Source organism: Chiroxiphia lanceolata, chromosome 21 (genome assembly GCF_009829145.1).
Source record: "Chiroxiphia lanceolata isolate bChiLan1 chromosome 21, bChiLan1.pri, whole genome shotgun sequence".
Classification (NCBI taxonomy): Eukaryota; Metazoa; Chordata; class Aves; order Passeriformes; family Pipridae; genus Chiroxiphia; species Chiroxiphia lanceolata.
In genome coordinates this window covers 1,655,076-1,670,911 of record NC_045657.1, presented here as the reverse complement: position 1 = coordinate 1,670,911, position 15,836 = coordinate 1,655,076, and the positions used below count along the sequence as shown (strand labels likewise).

Below are 15,836 nucleotides of genomic sequence, written 5' to 3'. Positions count from 1 at the left end.
AGCGGCAGCTAAGTTTTGCCAAAAAGCCAGGGGAGAAAAAGACTGACAGTTCAATTTTATCGGTAACTAACTTGCAAAACCTGTGTTCTAAAAGAAAAATAAATTAAGGAAACACTCGTCCCTGATCTATGCAGGAGGCTGTGCAGCTGCAGCAGGTGCTGCAGGAACACGTGCTACACAAGCTACAACCACTCAGAGAAGTGGTGAGCCCAAACCTCTGGCAAACCTAAGAGTTCTAAGAATTCCTTCTTCTATATAAAATAAATAAATAAAATGCCAACATAAAAAAAAAATCCTAATATATCGAGGAGTTATTAAAATATTTTTGTAATAGACTTCAGTTATTTTTAGGATATGCAGGAAGTTGTACAGCACATTAACTTGTGAGACTATCCACTTACCAGCAAATAGTATTCTACACAGTAACACACAGATTATGATAACTGCCATAGTCCTCATCTGAATATGCAGCATCAGTAGCAACAACCAATGGATCTAGTCTTTCACTACTCGGGACATTGCAATGAAGACAACATTTTACATACATGGACAATTAAGTTCATCTTCTTCTATAACCGAGCTGCCTCTGCGTATTCCATTTATAGTAATTCTCACTCCATTTGAATCTGTAATTCAGAGAAGAAGCATTAGCCACATTTTTCTTTTCTAGTACCTCTTCTATACTCTTCACTTGTCTTTCCATATAGGGGCAAATCTTAGATGAACTCTACCACCAGTGCCCTTAGATCTCCAGTGTTTCTGGAGTCACGCAGCCATCTCCTGCATAAATCTTTTGGTCTGCACCCTTTTGCCAGGCTGAAAGCACAGACCTTAGTAGAAGTCACTTTTCATCCAACAGATGTGTCCATTTTCACTGACCAAAGTCTTCTGCACTTCTGCTTTTTCCAAATGACCACAGCAGCCTTTAACTGAACCACCAGCAGTCTCGGCCTTCTCAGACATTCAAATCGCCACAGCACAGGGTGGATTAAAAGCCTACATATCTTGCCCAAAAAATTTTTTGTTGTTTCTTAGGAAACCCCTTGTTTCTTCATATCATCTTCAGATCACCCACAGCTACTTCAACAAGCTGTATTTTCCTTACAGTAATATTACAGCTTCATAAATCCACAAAAGCCCAATACTTCCCAGATAGACAAAACTTTCAATACTGTCCATTTTGCTGCCACTTTCTAGCATTTGTACAGTTTTATTCCTTTCTCTGGCAGAAGACCATTTTATTTTTCACGTCCATATTCGTATTGGGTTGGATTGTTCACTAGTACCTTCCAGCACATTGACCTGGCTCTGCAAGCTCCTGTTCTCCGTGTCTATCTTCATTTTGACGTTAGTGCTGTAACTTTTTCCATACATTGAATAAGATTATCCAAATGTTTGAACAATACGGAAGATTCTCTGCCTGAAGGTAGAAGGCAAGTGTCAGATGCAACTGTCACGGTCAAATTTAGCTCAAAACAATTCTGAAAGCAGGTGGCTTTAAGAGGAAAAACAGTTCTTCCCATGCAAACCTATTTTCTGCCCCAGGAACCTGAACAATAATTTTAAAAAGTTTCATATAGTTAGACTTTAGGCCTGAATATATTTGCTACAACTTGAAAGATGAATGCCCTGATGCCATTTCCATTGCTTACTTCATAGCTGTCCATGTAAGAGTTCGTGTAACAGTCAAGTACAGTAGTTCAAGAACTCAATTGCAAAAACCGATTCACAGAATCACCTTCCTTTTCTACTTCAAAGTATGTGGATTTCTGAAACCTTTCCGCAACATCAACACGTTTTATCGTCCATCAGTGAACTGTCTGTGTAAGGAAATCCTGGCTCCTACACACACAGAACTGAAGAGCAAGACCAACTGCTGATAATGACATACGAGAAACGCTTTTTGCTCCAACACACCTTTGGTCATACCTGTTTAGCATTTTTAACCACACAATAGCAGCCTTTCACCCCCACCCCTCATTCAAACACACCGACAGTGCTACGTTTAGGTAGGAAGCATAATCTCAGCCTCGTGGCAAACCCTGTGGAAAGGAGCTGCCTTGGAAGAAATACTTATTCCAAACACAAACAGCAGTTCTCTGCCGAGGATCAGCCATTTGATTATTAGTCTATGCTACACTTCAGTGTACTAAGAGTGCTGTTCTACTGGGAATGGTGTGCCTCAGATCCATTAAGCTGCTTTCAGCCCGACTGGGATGCGGATAATTCCACGGCACTTTTGAGAAGCAATACAGTGTAATCCCAGAATCCCAATGAACATGCCATTCCCGCTACATTGGATGTTTAAGGCGGTAATACAAGAGGTATTGCTGAGTACAGTCAATAGCTGATATATTAACCTACAGAAATTGTGCTACCTATACCTCATCCCAGGCTCTGTAAAACACTAATGGTTGTGAACTATGCAGGTCAAAATGTCAACAAAATCAAAAAACTTCATGTTGCTTAAGTTCTTATAGCAGGTATTTTTGTTTCAAGTTAACTGACACCTGGCCCTTATCGGACATCAAAGAGAAACATACAAGAACTAAGAGGGGGAAAAAAAGGCAAAAAAAAAAGCATGGAGTTGTTATACATTGCAGCTTTAAAAACAGATTCTTTTCACAGTGTCAAAAAGCAGTATTTCTCCACTCCAGCTTTGCTTTAAACCCAACAGCTGTTGTGGTTTGTGCTGCAAAACGTATGGAAGATGGATGATAATTTTTAGCTTTGAAGTGTTTAGCTTGTCTCAGTACATGCACTGGTGAGTGCCCTTTAAAAATCCCAGGTATGCCAGCATAAGAAATGGGTCATACTTGCACTGCAGGCACCAGCCTCTCACATTCCAGAGCTGCAATTTATCCTCAGTTTGAACAGCTCTATGCAATGATCAGCTAACCCTGCCAAATCATTTAGGGTTTCATCTTTTCATAATGCATGTTGAGGTTAAAAACCCTGAGAGCTATTAAGAGAGCATTGATTGGCAGCAGAAGTTTCTTGAAATAAGTTTAGAAAGGGCAAAAAAGTGACACAAAAATACTTCATTTTAACTGTAGGAGTCTAGGGATAAGATCAGAGAAAGGTAATTTTAAGAGGTAAGTTTAAATTTAAGTATATGGAGTGTTTTCAGTTATCCAGTGCTTTTTTAAAAAAAAAAATCGGCTTCTCTCAGACTTGTCCTCCTTGCTCTTTCCTCCATCTGCCCAGACACAGAGAGGCCTCTAACTGTACAGCAGATGGTTTACTTGCAGCCCACAGCAACAGTCTTTCAAAAGGTGTTAGTCTTGAGTCTCCTAATCAGAGAGAAATGAAATAATTAACCCCATAATCCACAGTAGAGACACAGACAGAAACCTGAAGGAGGATTGCTATTCACAGAAAATATCAAGTAAGACTAAGAACGATGGATGAAGACCTGCCAGGTTTTGCAATCCAACCATCTGTAGCCTTTTGGGGCACACTACTAGTTTGGGGAAGAACCCAAACCAATGGTTTGCTCCTCTCAGTCATGATCCCTGCACAGGGCAGGTTTTAATTGCTTAATTGACGCAGGTACTATCGTTTCTTAAACTGAGCACAGCCTGAGGCAGCTTCCCTGCATCCAGTACCTGGCTGGCATCAGCCTGCTGACAGACCTTACTGTCTGTAGCAGCGCTACACGTGAACGAATCGAAGTCCACCGTTATGTCTTGCACGTTCCTCTCATTGGCATTGTCAAAGCTATTTTTACCATGCAGCTGTTTAAGGTGTTTCCTCAAAACGGGTTTATGGGCGAAAACCATGTCACAGTAGTTACACTTATGGGGCTTGTCCCCACTGTGCAGGTTGAGGTGGTCCTGTAAGGAACATTTCTGAGAGAACGTTTTCCCACAGATCTTACATTGGAATGGTTTGATGCCTGCGTGCACTCTCATGTGCCGGTGGAGGTTGCCCTTCTGAGTGAATGTCTTGCCACAGAGCAGACACATAAATAGCTTATGCATCTTTAAGTGATTAGCATAGTTTTCCAGATGCCGAAATACTCTCGTGCACTTTGGACACTGGTGGTGCCACTGGAGGCCTTTGTCTATCCCTCGGTTGTTGGGCCCAAACATATCTTTAGAGGCCAGAACGATGTTATCGCTGCCGGCATAGGAAAGGGCATAGTTGTGGAGGTGGTTTTGCTCTATTTCACTTGCTCTGTTTTCAACGGTGGAGTTGATAACAAAGTGTTGAGGCTCTGAGGAATGCAGGGCAGTTTGTTCAGAAGAAATAAACTGGTTCTGATCCTTCTTATTCCTAACTTCTGTCACCTCCCCGATGGACTCCACCTTGATGATCTGAATATCGCTATCCTCCATGTCCATGCTGTCTTCTGAGGGCTGGATACAAGGCGAGTCTTGCTGCAGAGAGTCGTCATCTCCCTGATGTTCCTTCAGCTCCGAGGAGTCACTTTGCTGTTCACACTCTTTGCTCTCCAGCGGCTGCTTCGGTTTGATGAACTTCCAGAGGGCCTGGGTACAGCGTTCCACGATGTGGCTCATCTGCAGGAAGCTCGCAGCAGTCAGGTAGTTCACCAGCTCCATCTCAGGGAACTCCAGGATGCCACTGTAGCAGGAGAGAAGCAGCTGCCTCCCCACTTCCGAACTCTGCAGGATAGAGATTTTCACATCTCTGGAGTCATTCAGCAAGAACTGATCTCTTAAAAAGGGAGAGCCAGCAGCAAAGACAATTTTATGCCCGTGAACTTCAACATCATCTATATGGACCACAACATCACAAAATTTGTTTTCTTCCCTCAGTTTGTTCATTTTCTGTAACATCGAATCTCCATAGTTGTCAAACTTGAAGTGAAGAATATCCGATCTTTCTGACATTTTGGCACACCTAAGGAAAAGCAGCAAGAAAAAAAACAATAAGAACTTTTTTGTTTTCTAAAAGGCAGGTTAGAAAGATTTAAAGTAATAACATAAAGTGGGTGTTTCTCAGATGTTGTTTCCTAAATACACACTGAAGTCCGTTACAAGTAAAAAAAAAAATCAAGTTTATATCTTGCCTTACAATAATTTTTTACCTGTTTTTAATTTAATGAAGCCTGAATAAAAAGTAGAGGTGCTATGACAGAAATTCTCCTGAAGCAGTATCCTAAAGACTTGAGATGTTTTCCACACATCTTGTCTGGAATTTAAAGGGAAGCCATGTATTTTTAGCAAGATTTTTAATACCCACAGCACCCATCAGTTTAGATTGTCTTCCGAGGTTTTCTGTAGGGGTTGGTTTGCTGTGTGTTGGTTTGGGTTTTTTGAAGATCACAGGAAAAAATCTTCAGTATGACCCTTTCTAGGCTCCCTCTTTTCAACATCTGGGGAATAAGGGAGGTCTTATTTCTTGTCTTCTTCTTTGGAAGATCACTTCCCTAGGAAGTTTGTTCTTCTTTGATAGTACTGGGAATGAAGAACAGTCGATCTCCCATAAAACAAGTATCACTATTCTATCTTTCAACAGTTCTTTTAAGAATTTATAAGACTACACTGATTCTTGATGAGACACTGTTAACACAACCCTGCCAGAGCACTGAGATTGCAGGAGGTGAAGAAATCAGAGGAGACTAAATGATGCAAGATTTGGCGAGATAAAATTACAAAACAAAACAAAACTTACACTTCCCAACTATTACAAACACCACATAAAGCTCAAAAGGAAGCTTTGAAGTTTACAGATAAAAGCAGATACTGCTCTCTTGGGGCACGAAGTATCAGCTGGGTGTGCACACAGGAATGGCATCGTGCCCAGTGAAATGCATGTATACACAAGACAAGGGTTCAAAGAAGAACCCAAAAAAGAACGTTTTTAGAAGCATCTCTCATTAATCAGAGTTGTTTCGGTTTGCAGCTGTTAACCAGACACAGCTATTGCAGCCACTCAGCCTGTCCCTGACAGACTACAAGAGTCACATCGTGAGAAACTGAAGACTAAGAGGTTGTGACTTGTGCCTTGGCACACGTTCAGTTTCCACTACTACTGATCTCCAAGAGCATCCAACGAACCCCAAAGCCCCTTCCTCCTCGGGATGGTGGCAGCCCAAGGCTCGCTCCCGGCCGGGCGGGCAGGGCTCCCCGCTGGAAGCACGTGCTTCCTCGGCCTTCACCGACTGCGGCGGCACCGGCTGCTCACACGCACTTCCCGGTGACCGGGAAAGGGGTGTCCCAGCCCCGCTCGGCCGGGAGCCCGCGCAGCTTTCCCAAGCAATACCCAACCGCGATGCCCGCGCCGGGCCCGGCCCCGCGCAGGGAGGGAGAGACAGAAGGGGCAGGTACCTGTAGCGCCGGGCCGCGTCCCCGCGCTGGCACCCGCGGCCGCTCCGACCTCCGCCTACGGACCTAGAGAGGGGAGGAGACCCGCCGTGAGCCGCCGCCCCAGCGCCGGGCCGGGCCCGGCCGCCCGCCGCGCCCCCCGGGCGGCCCCGCGCCCCGCCGCGCCCCCGGCCGGGCCGGGCCGCCCTCCGAGCGCGGCCCGCGGGGGCAGCGGGGGCCGCGGGCCGCTCCGAGCCGCGCTCCGCGGCCGCCGCCCTCGCCCCGCCGGCCCGCCGGGACCTACAGGCGCCGCCGCAGCCCAGCACCGCGACTCGGAACCGCATTGTCCGCCCGCCGGAAGAGCCGCGCCCGGAAGCCCCGGCGGGGCCGCCCCTCCGCGCGGTCACGTGGGGCGGCGGCGGCCCAGGCCCGGCTCCGGCAGCGGCGGCGGCGGCGTTGGCCGGGGTAGGTGCGGTCGCGCTGCCGCGGGGCTCGCCCTGCCCGTGCCCCCGCCCGGCCCGCTCCGCTCCGCTCCCCCCCGCGGCGCTGCCCGCCGTACGGGAGCTGGGGCCCCTCCTGCGCCCCGGTACCGCCGGTCCCTTCCTCGCCCCCCCGGGCCGTGTCTCCCTCCTGGCGCGCTGTCCCCCCGTCCCCTCCGCCCGGCCGGGGCGGTGGCGGCGGGAGCGGGGCCGTGCGGCCGCCCCGGCTCCCGCAGGGCCGGGCCGAGCCCCGGGGCAGGCGGGGGGCGCCGGGCCCGGCCCGTGCTCTCCGGCTCCCCGGCTGCGGGTGGGGCACAGGGGAGACCCGCCGCGACCCTTGTCAGTGCCCTCGGGACCCCGCCGAGCGCGTCCCCGGGCCGCCGGGTTCCCCCCGCGTCCGGTCCCGGGCTCCGCGGGGCTGACGCGGATGGACCGGCCGGGCTCCCGCATCCCCTCCCCGCGTCCCGGCTGGGTCGGTTGTTGCCTGTTGCTTCCAGATGGATCCCAACATATGGCATTTCATTGCGTGCAGGCGTCTTTATTTGGTTCATGTACTGTAACCTCGGTGTTTCTCTCGGATTTTTTTTTTCCTTCCTGTTGTCAAGGACGTGTTTGTTTCGATTAAAACATCCCCGGAAGATAATTTTTAAGGGCTGATTGTGTCAGTTAGGGGTGAAAATGAAATATGAGCAGACTGTGCTAAGTTGGGTTAAAAACACTCATAAGCAAAAATGAAGTGGAAATCGAACAGCTGGAAGTAAACTTTGTGGTTTATGTCTGTGTAGTTTTGCCTGATAGAGGCATTTCGAGGGAGAGAGGAGAAGGAGCAAAAGTACTCAGGGGAGGTTTGGAAAGAGGGAAAGGATCTTGTGAGAGGTTTGGAGAGGGAAAAGATTGAATACGAGCTGTAGAATGAGTAGTGCATGCCTGTATTCTTATAACATGTGCATACACATATTGTTGTACAGTATGGCTTGAGCTCTGTTCCCTGTTTTGTGGTACTTAGAGGTTTTGTTAAAGCACAACTTGATGTTATTTCTGAGTCTTTTGGCTGCTTAGAAGACGTGTACCTGCAGGGACTGCCCACTGCTGATTGACTTGTGGAAACACTGGATTCTTTTTAAAGGCCTCTACTTAACATTAAAAGGTCAAGGACCTGAGCAAACTTATTTTTGTGTACACAGTAAACAAATTAACAAATGGAGCTTGGCTAGGGATTTCCTTTCGTTTTCCAGCCCTAAGTGCAGGCAGTGTTTGTAGCACACACTGAACGTAGCTCCTTTTTTCTCAGTTCTTTCACAGCATATTTTAAAGCTCTCTGGTTGTCTGGTGAGCGTAACTCCCTGTTTGTGTTTGAATCCTAATGAGAGAGCACCTCCAGAAGCACATAGAGCATCATCCCTGGAGTTTGTGTAGCCTCTGGCTGCACTGCCTTTATCCCTGCCTTTATCCTGGCCTTCAGCCCGGGCTGTGTCCTGCCTGTCCCAGCTCCACAGGGCAGAGATGTGCCTGATGCTGGGGGAGCATCAGCTGCAGCGTGAGGATGAACCAACTGTTCATAGTCAATTCATTCCAGTGACATTCCTGTGCTGGGCCAGCTAAGGCAGTGTCAGCATTTCTTTTATAAACTGTGGTTTCCCAGGACCAGCCACACGTTTTTGGGATGGGGAATTTGCTTATTACAAGAGCCTAAAATTGCAGTTTTGTCCCCTGAGCAGATAGTTCAAATTAAGATTGAAAGCAAAATGATGCTGGCAATAACTATGAACTGTTAAGGATTGTTAACAAAGATTGCATTAGCTTAACTCTTGTGTCTTTCTGGTGCCTGGTTTTGCATACAGTTCTCATGATTCACCCAGCTTCCTGAGGTCTGTGAGGAGAGGGGTGAAACTGGACACAGTATTATCTCCAAATAACAGTATCTTTTTCTGGCTCTTGAAATTAGTGGGAACATCTCTGGCCTGTCAGCATGTTGTAAAATGAGCAGAAAAGTTAGAATTGTAGTTGTTATTTTTTGTTAATTACTCTTTAGTCGTCCTAAATCCATATTTTCACATGCAGGATCCCTCTGGCTTTCCTGCTTCATTTTGAGTGCCAGGTAGTTCTTGTTGCATTTGGGAGTGTGTGCTGCACAGGGGAGGTGGGTAAAGATCAAACACAATTAAGCAGACTGACCTTGTGATAAGTGAGAAGAAAAAGGTTGCTAGTGATTGATCTTCCTCGTATGCTGGTTTTTTTCCCCAAAGCTGTGATGAAACACAGGTGGGGTGTGTGTGTATGTGTGTGTGTGTGCAGGAAAAGTGCAGCCTCAGCTCCTTCCCCACGTGTGTGTCAGTGTGATGTCACTTCTGCTCTTACCTTTCTGCTGCTCAGACTGACACACCTGGCACGACCACCTGTAACCACAGCACTGTCCTGGAGCTTTTTCCAGTCCTTTTTCCAGGACTCACTGTGTATTTGTAAAACAAGTGTGCACTAGGTGAGTTGTGCAGGTAAAAAAAAAAAAAAATCAAAGGCTGTAAGGGCTCCAAGTCCTCCAGAATGCTGGATTCTTTGTCACAGCCCAGCTCTGCAAAGTGCACTGTGAAGCTTCTGAGCTCTGCCACAAATTCCACTGTTCACCCACACCAAGATGCTAATGATGACCACTTGGAAAGCAGACCTTTGTATGTTTAAATTGAACCATACTGGATTTATTGTTAGACTGTGCATAAAGCCAGAGGAATAAAACAGAAAATACATTATATTTAGGTATTTCAGTCACCTCATGTCTTTGCTGCATGCCACCTCCTTGTTTTCCATGTTTTTTAATGTTTTATCATTTTCTAATATTTTGGGGGCTAGAGAATATAAGTTTATTTTGCATGCCAAGCTTTCTGACTTTGCTTCTCAAGGCAGCTTCTTGAATTATACTGTTCTTCAGTACTTTAGTTAATATTGCTGTATTGTTCTATATCTGGTGCATTCTTCATCAGATATACTGGAACTTCGTGAAGTCGCTTCAGGAACTGCACCTGAAGTACAAAAGCTGAGAAAGATATGAATGGGGGGGGGGGGAAATCTCATTTCCTCCCTAGTTTGCATACCTGTTCTCATGTTTATTCTCTTTTCTGCCCTGGAAACCCAGAACTTAAGTATATTTTATGTTGTATTTCACTGTAAATTCAGTGCTAAGGGTGCTACATGTGCTGTTGACTCAAAGGTCCAAGAAGTTCACGGGCAAAGCATTGATTTTTCCAATCACCCTCTGGATTTTGTGTGACTGTGGATGTTCTAAACACCAGAAAATGGGTGTCCTTTAGAAATGGAGTGAGAGCAGCCATAGTTAGGAGTGCCTTGCTTCACTTGTCACACGTGTCTCAAGGTGGCATTAAAGCCTCAGTCTCTTACAGTAATGTCAAACGGAAGGTTTTCTTTGTTTTTATATATATTCTGTTTGCTTTAGGTTCTTTTAAATTCATTCTGGCAGTACTTACAAGGAAAGCTTTGGTCACAGGTTCCAGGTCAGGTGCCAAATATTTGGGAAAGGGTAGGAAAATAAAGGATAACTATTTTATAAATCTGTGTAACTAATTGAACTTTGATAGGCTTGTTTTCCAGTTGTTTGAGGTTTTAGCATGTGAATGAGGTCTTTGATGTTCCCTCCTTGAACAGAGAAAGTGAGGGATTGTATAACAACAGTGGCGAAGGGGAATTGCACTGAGAATTAGAATTTTAAATCCAATTGAAAGCAGTGACCCAAGAGCCAGCTGTGTTGACTTTCTCCGTTTGCAGATTTTCTAATAGCCTGTTGTGTGAGGAGAGGCCACAACAGCCATTTAATTACACAGGTGAGCAACGAAAGAGGTTGGTAAAAATTCACCTCTTCGTGTGCATGTTACCCAGACACTCTGTCTCCCATGGAAGTGTACAGACACCTTCAGGCAAATACTGCGTTATTGTGGTGTAGTTTTGTGTCAGGAACTAAACTGTGCTGAATTGAAAAGCTCATATTTTATTTGTGTTGAAGCAAACCAAAGTGTTTCCTTGTAGGGGATAAGACTTTGGCTCCTTCTGAGGAATGTTAAAACTCAAGCTCTGTGCTTGGCTGGGGCCTTTCCTCTGCCTCTCTGAGAGCAGAAGGCTTTGGTGCTGAGGTGAGTTGCAGGAATTACTGAGGAGCACTGTCACTGCTGCTGCTTGTTCTTGGGTTTTAGCTCCAGAGGAATCATAAACCACACTGATTGCTCTGCTGCTCTTTGATGTGTGCCCTTCTAGGCTGGCCTGTATTTTAACGAGCTCGTAGGCTTTCTGCTGGGGATCCTGCCACTGATTCAGGTAAAATGATCCATGTGGTAATAATCTGTATGGAACAAAGTGATAGCAGGGAATGGAGGAAATAAAACCCATGCAAAGCAAAGTGTGGGAATATAGAAATTTTTGTTTACTTTAGGCAGAATTTTAAAACTACTTTTGCATCTTGCCTATTTGAGCGTTAATCCAGTGAATCTCTGTGGCTGATTCTAGCCCAGTTGGGTAATTGAGCTTTGCTTGCTGCAACACCACTGACAAACAAAAGCTTTGTACAGCCGTCTGCCCCATCGTCCCCTTTCCTGGGCTCTCCTACCTTATGTAATTTCAGTGAGACTTTTGCTCACTGTAAGGGTGGCAAAGCCGGGCTCGTCGGGACCTTGTGCTGTTGCAATCCCATGTTGTGACACTGCTGTGGGTGAGGCTGGGCCGGCTGGGCCCGGCAGCCGCGGGGGGTTTGTTTACCGGGCAGAACAAGGAGCCTGGGAAAGCACAGGGTGCTTGTTACTGAATTGAAGGCATGGTGGTGAAAGGTGTCAGATTGAAAGACTTGGGAAATAGGTGAAATTAGCACTTCAAGACAGGCACACCGTACCAAAATAAAGTGCTAAGTTGATGGCCTGGATGATCTTTACTGCTGCTTGAGATCAAAGCCTGCTCTTCTACTCCTGCTGTCAGTGTGGCAGATGAGTTTGCTCTGTTTGAATGAAAACAGTAAAGCCAAAGGGGTGCTTAGTGTTTGAAGCTTATTTTTAGTCTGTGTTTCAAGATATTTGGCTCAGGTATTTTCAGAGATGTGTGTATTATATAGATGGAGCAATAGGGAGCTTCTATAGAAATGTTTTAATAGGAATTCTTTAAACAAAAGCATCTTTAAAAATAAGAACTCTGCCCTACCTTTAAGATACGTGTGAGTAATACCACATAGACATATATTGTGAGTAAAACTTTTCAAAATGTCTAAATTTCTCAGCCAGTAATTCCCATCTTAAAATGTTTTTGCAAAGGATATATAAATACCTTAGATGCTTTTGAAAATGAAACCAAATAATCACAAGTGTGTTGTCATTCATGGACAAACCACATTCATTCTTCCTCTTACTCTCTGCTTTGGCTGTCCAGTAAACATGTTTCAGGACCATGAAGTGGTTCAACTGATCAGTTAAAAATAACCAGAGAGGGAAAAAAATCATCCTCCTGGCAGACTTCATGTTGTATTGGGGTCTGTGGGGAGAAGGGCATGGAGAGAAATGAAAGCAGGCTTTGCTATTCCTGGTGCATTGTTCCTGGTTCAGCCAGGAATGTGAGGAGCTGTGCCTGTGGCTCTGCCAGGGCTCTCCCTGGTTTGGCTGTGCTGTTGGAAGCCAGGTTGGGATGGTGCTTCCAGGTTGGAAGGCAGAACTTGAGGCTGAAAAAGCACTTGAGCTTGGCCATGCTTAGGAGTTTCTAAAGACCCGAGCCATTGTGATAAGGGTATATTTGGGTTTCTGGGAAATTTAATCGCCCATTTTTATCACAGCAGTCTGTTTTGAGCCATGGATTCTGGGAATCTGTGCTGTAGAGTTCAAGGTGTGCAGCTGAACTTCACCTTTTGTTCCTTTCTTCAAATGCCTCTCAGTGCCAGTTCCAGCTTTTTAAAATCCTCTGTTGGCTCTGCTTCTCAGTACTGATCCAGCCTACGCTGTTCTTCCTGCTTCTTGGAAGTCTTTGCTTTTATTGCTCCTTACAGTACAGAAGATTCAGCATAGATTTATAAAATGCTGTATGTCCCAAGGTTTTAGAGCATCCTTATCACAAAACATCAAGAGTTAGGTCAAACTGTCTTTTGGGGGAAAAGTGTGTGAGTGCAGCACACAGTGAGCTCTGATAGATAAAAAGTAGTTTTTGCGTGAACACAGGTGAAGGCAGATATTACCTGAAGAAAGTAAATGGATTTTATAGTCCTGGCCTTAATTGTCAGCAAGTGTAGTGTATGTTCCAAGGGCCTGGTTTGTGTGATGTGTAGAAAGCAGTGCCTGACATGACCGTGAAATACTGCACAAAGATTTATTAACTTCCCTTCTGTGAGCTGTGGAAACCGGTGCTGTAGTAGCATGTGCTGCTCAGCAAAATGAAGGCAGGACTGTGAGTGCACACTGACAGAGGAGCTGGAATTTGGTCGTGCTGTCAGATGAGCTACTTTTTATAAATAGCCAGCAGATTTCTGAAAAGAAGCGTTTGAGCGTTTTAGGATGAAGTTTTATATAAGTATTTTTATGATTTTTGTTTTTCAGGAGTTTATAACATATTTAATCTCATTCATGAATCGAACTTCCTTTTTAAGTCATGGATGACAAGGCTTCTGTTGGAAAAATCAGTGTCTCTTCAGACTCGGTATCCACTCTTAACAGTGAAGATTTTGTCTTGGTTTCCAGGCAAGGGGATGAAACACCATCTACAAATAATGGTAGTGATGATGAAAAAACAGGACTGAAGGTAAGAATCAATAACCTGGGTTTGTTCCCTATTCTTCTAAATCAAACTAACCATAGAGAGCTTAAAGAGGGACTTCTTTATTGTGGAAAACTTGACAGAAGGGAAAGCTTATTCCAGAATCAGTTTGGCCAGTAATTTCTGCATTGCTGATGTCAGAGGTGGTAATTAGGTTTTGAGTAAGAACTCTTTCCATCACTACCTGTGGGTTTTTCCCACTTTGCAGAATCCTGCAGGAATTGCTTAGGATGAAACACACTGACTGGCAAGAACTTGGAACTGTGATTTTGTCACAGCTTTCAGGTAGAAAGCAGTATTAGCATACATTGATTTGAGCATATATGTTAATTCAAAGTTTTCCCCAATGCGAAATGTTCTCTTTAAGACATGTAGAAGTGTAGCTATAACTAACAACTTGGCATGAATCAGAGAACACAAGCCTGTGTGGAAGCCTTGTGAGAACTGGAAGGGCACTGACATCTTCTCACTTGTAAAAGTGCTGTTCTGAGAAGAGACCCTTGTCACTCTCTACTTTTCTTGGTTTTGGGTTTTCTTTGCTACTTAAAGGCGCTTTCCTCCCAATTTGCATTTCAGCAGTCTTTAAGCACAAGCAAGGTAATCACTCCAAATTCCATCATTTTAACATGTTGAAAACTGGATCCTTTCTAGAGTGAGTCAAGTTAGTGGGTTCTTTATGGGAGATGGAACGAGATATTTCTCCATCACAAGAGACTGACATCTACAGCTGCATCTCGATCTTTAAAGATGATCAGAAATCCCATGTTCTGCCTGTTGGGCTGGGTGCTCCTCTTTTCCGTAGCAGCAGTAGTAACAGAGACTTTATTGAACATTTCTTGATGCTTTTGTTCATCTTGCTTTTACCTCCCAGTGCTTTGTTTGTTTTCCTTACATTCCTTTGAGTCCTGGACAAGACATGCCACCATAGTGGCTCCTTTACATAGGACTCCAAGCTAATTCTGTAAGTTAGAGTCTCAAGACTGATCTTTTGCTTAATCAGGCAAAGATGTTCACTTATATTTTATGGTTATTGTAGAAGATGCCACTTCACATCATAGGATAGTCTAAAAAATTTGAGAATTTCTTAAACCGTGAGGCTGGTGGTTTATGATGCCCACTGAAAGGCTGTAGCCTCACACTTGTGTTTCTCGATGCTGCAAATACCAGCAGCACCAAGATAGTATCAGCATCACTACTTAAGAATTCAGATCAGCCTCATAGTGGTGCTTACCTTGAGAATGCTTCTGTGCATGTAATTACCCCCCAAAGCATCATCTGAGACCCCAGGAGACACACCCTGTCAGCCAGAGTCTCCAGCCTGTTATCCCCAAAGAAAATTTGGAAACATGAAATACTGTAGTCTGCAACACTTCTTGCTCCACATGGGAACTGTTGATATCACTGTGTGCCTCCAGAGTGGTTTCTGAAGTGCTGGCTGCAGGTGTGCTGTTTCTCTTGATGAGGAGAGAAGAACACGATCACTGCTGCCTTCTGATCATCAACAATTGTAAAATAAAGTTATGGTGTTCCTGATTCGGCACCAAATTTCACAGAGCTTTGCAGGTCTTAAAGATAAGCTTCTTTATGAATTTGGTGCCAAGACTGAGCACAACCCTTGAACAAAGTGATTCACCTGGAGCCTTTCAGTATTTTGGTGTTGAGAGCTTGTGCTGTTGGGGATTGGCTGCAACCAGAGTGATTAATGGGAATTTCACACCTTAAACAAGCACTCAGTGCACAGTCTAAATTCTCCCACATGGGGACCTTCCTGTTAACCTCCTTCCTTCTGGTTAAGGAGCTGAAAATTTTTAACAGAGGAAACAGGAAGACATTTTAGCTGTTTTTCAGGACAGAAATGTTGGTATTTTGGTGTTGTTCTACAAGAAAAAAAGATGTTCTGCCATAACAAATGGCTTTGGTTTTGGTATATTTTTTTTCTCAGCTTGCAAACAGTCACTTAGTAAGTGGAGTAGGGAAGCTTGTCAGAGGTAGGTTAAAAGTACTCTTACTGCAATATCTAAAAGTGTTTCAGTAGTATATGAAAAATTAATGTTAACAGTACAACAGGAGAACTGAGGTTATGTATTTTATAGGAACAAATGAGATTTTTATTTTCAGGCAGAAGCAATTGCTTTGGTACCTATAACTAAGTTAATTTGTATATGTCAAACCCATTTTCTTTGATGTGCCCTCTAAGAAAAGCAGGAAATGAGTTCAGGTTCCTCTTAGAGCAGGTGTCTCCTTTTTGGTGCTCTGTTTTCTTAGAAGAGCAGTTTGAGGATGTTTCATTTGCTAATGAGCACAG

General features: G+C 44.8%; 2 protein-coding genes across 6 annotated transcripts in view; one reads left to right on the top strand and one right to left on the bottom strand.

The window, feature by feature from the left end:
• The window catches only part of RABGAP1 (RAB GTPase activating protein 1), a 74,236-nt gene that overhangs the window by 4,049 nt on the left and 54,351 nt on the right, over nucleotides 1-15,836 (top strand). The window contains exons 1-2 of one of the 4 annotated variants that reach the window (XM_032708615.1): nucleotides 6,672-6,737; nucleotides 13,315-13,516. In XM_032708615.1, coding sequence (XP_032564506.1) covers nucleotides 13,367-13,516 — 150 coding nt within the window. In that variant the 5' untranslated portion in view covers nucleotides 6,672-6,737; nucleotides 13,315-13,366. Of the gene's footprint in view, nucleotides 1-6,671; nucleotides 6,738-10,783; nucleotides 10,888-11,043; nucleotides 11,069-13,314; nucleotides 13,517-15,836 lie in introns of those variants that run through there. The other 3 variants (XM_032708617.1, XM_032708618.1, XM_032708616.1) reach the window with 3 other exon arrangements.
• ZBTB26 (zinc finger and BTB domain containing 26) lies at nucleotides 283-6,650 on the bottom strand. 2 transcript variants are annotated; one of them, XM_032708631.1, is made up of 4 exons: nucleotides 6,577-6,650; nucleotides 6,297-6,359; nucleotides 3,609-4,866; nucleotides 283-3,293 (listed from the first exon to the last, which is right to left on the bottom strand). In XM_032708631.1, exons 3-4 carry the CDS (start codon nucleotides 4,854-4,856, stop codon nucleotides 3,279-3,281), a joined length of 1,263 nt encoding a protein of 420 aa, XP_032564522.1. In that variant the 5' UTR covers nucleotides 4,857-4,866; nucleotides 6,297-6,359; nucleotides 6,577-6,650; the 3' UTR covers nucleotides 283-3,278. The 2 variants fall into 2 exon arrangements, with proteins under 2 accessions (XP_032564522.1, XP_032564521.1); XM_032708630.1 differs by having other exon boundaries at nucleotides 283-4,866; nucleotides 6,577-6,649.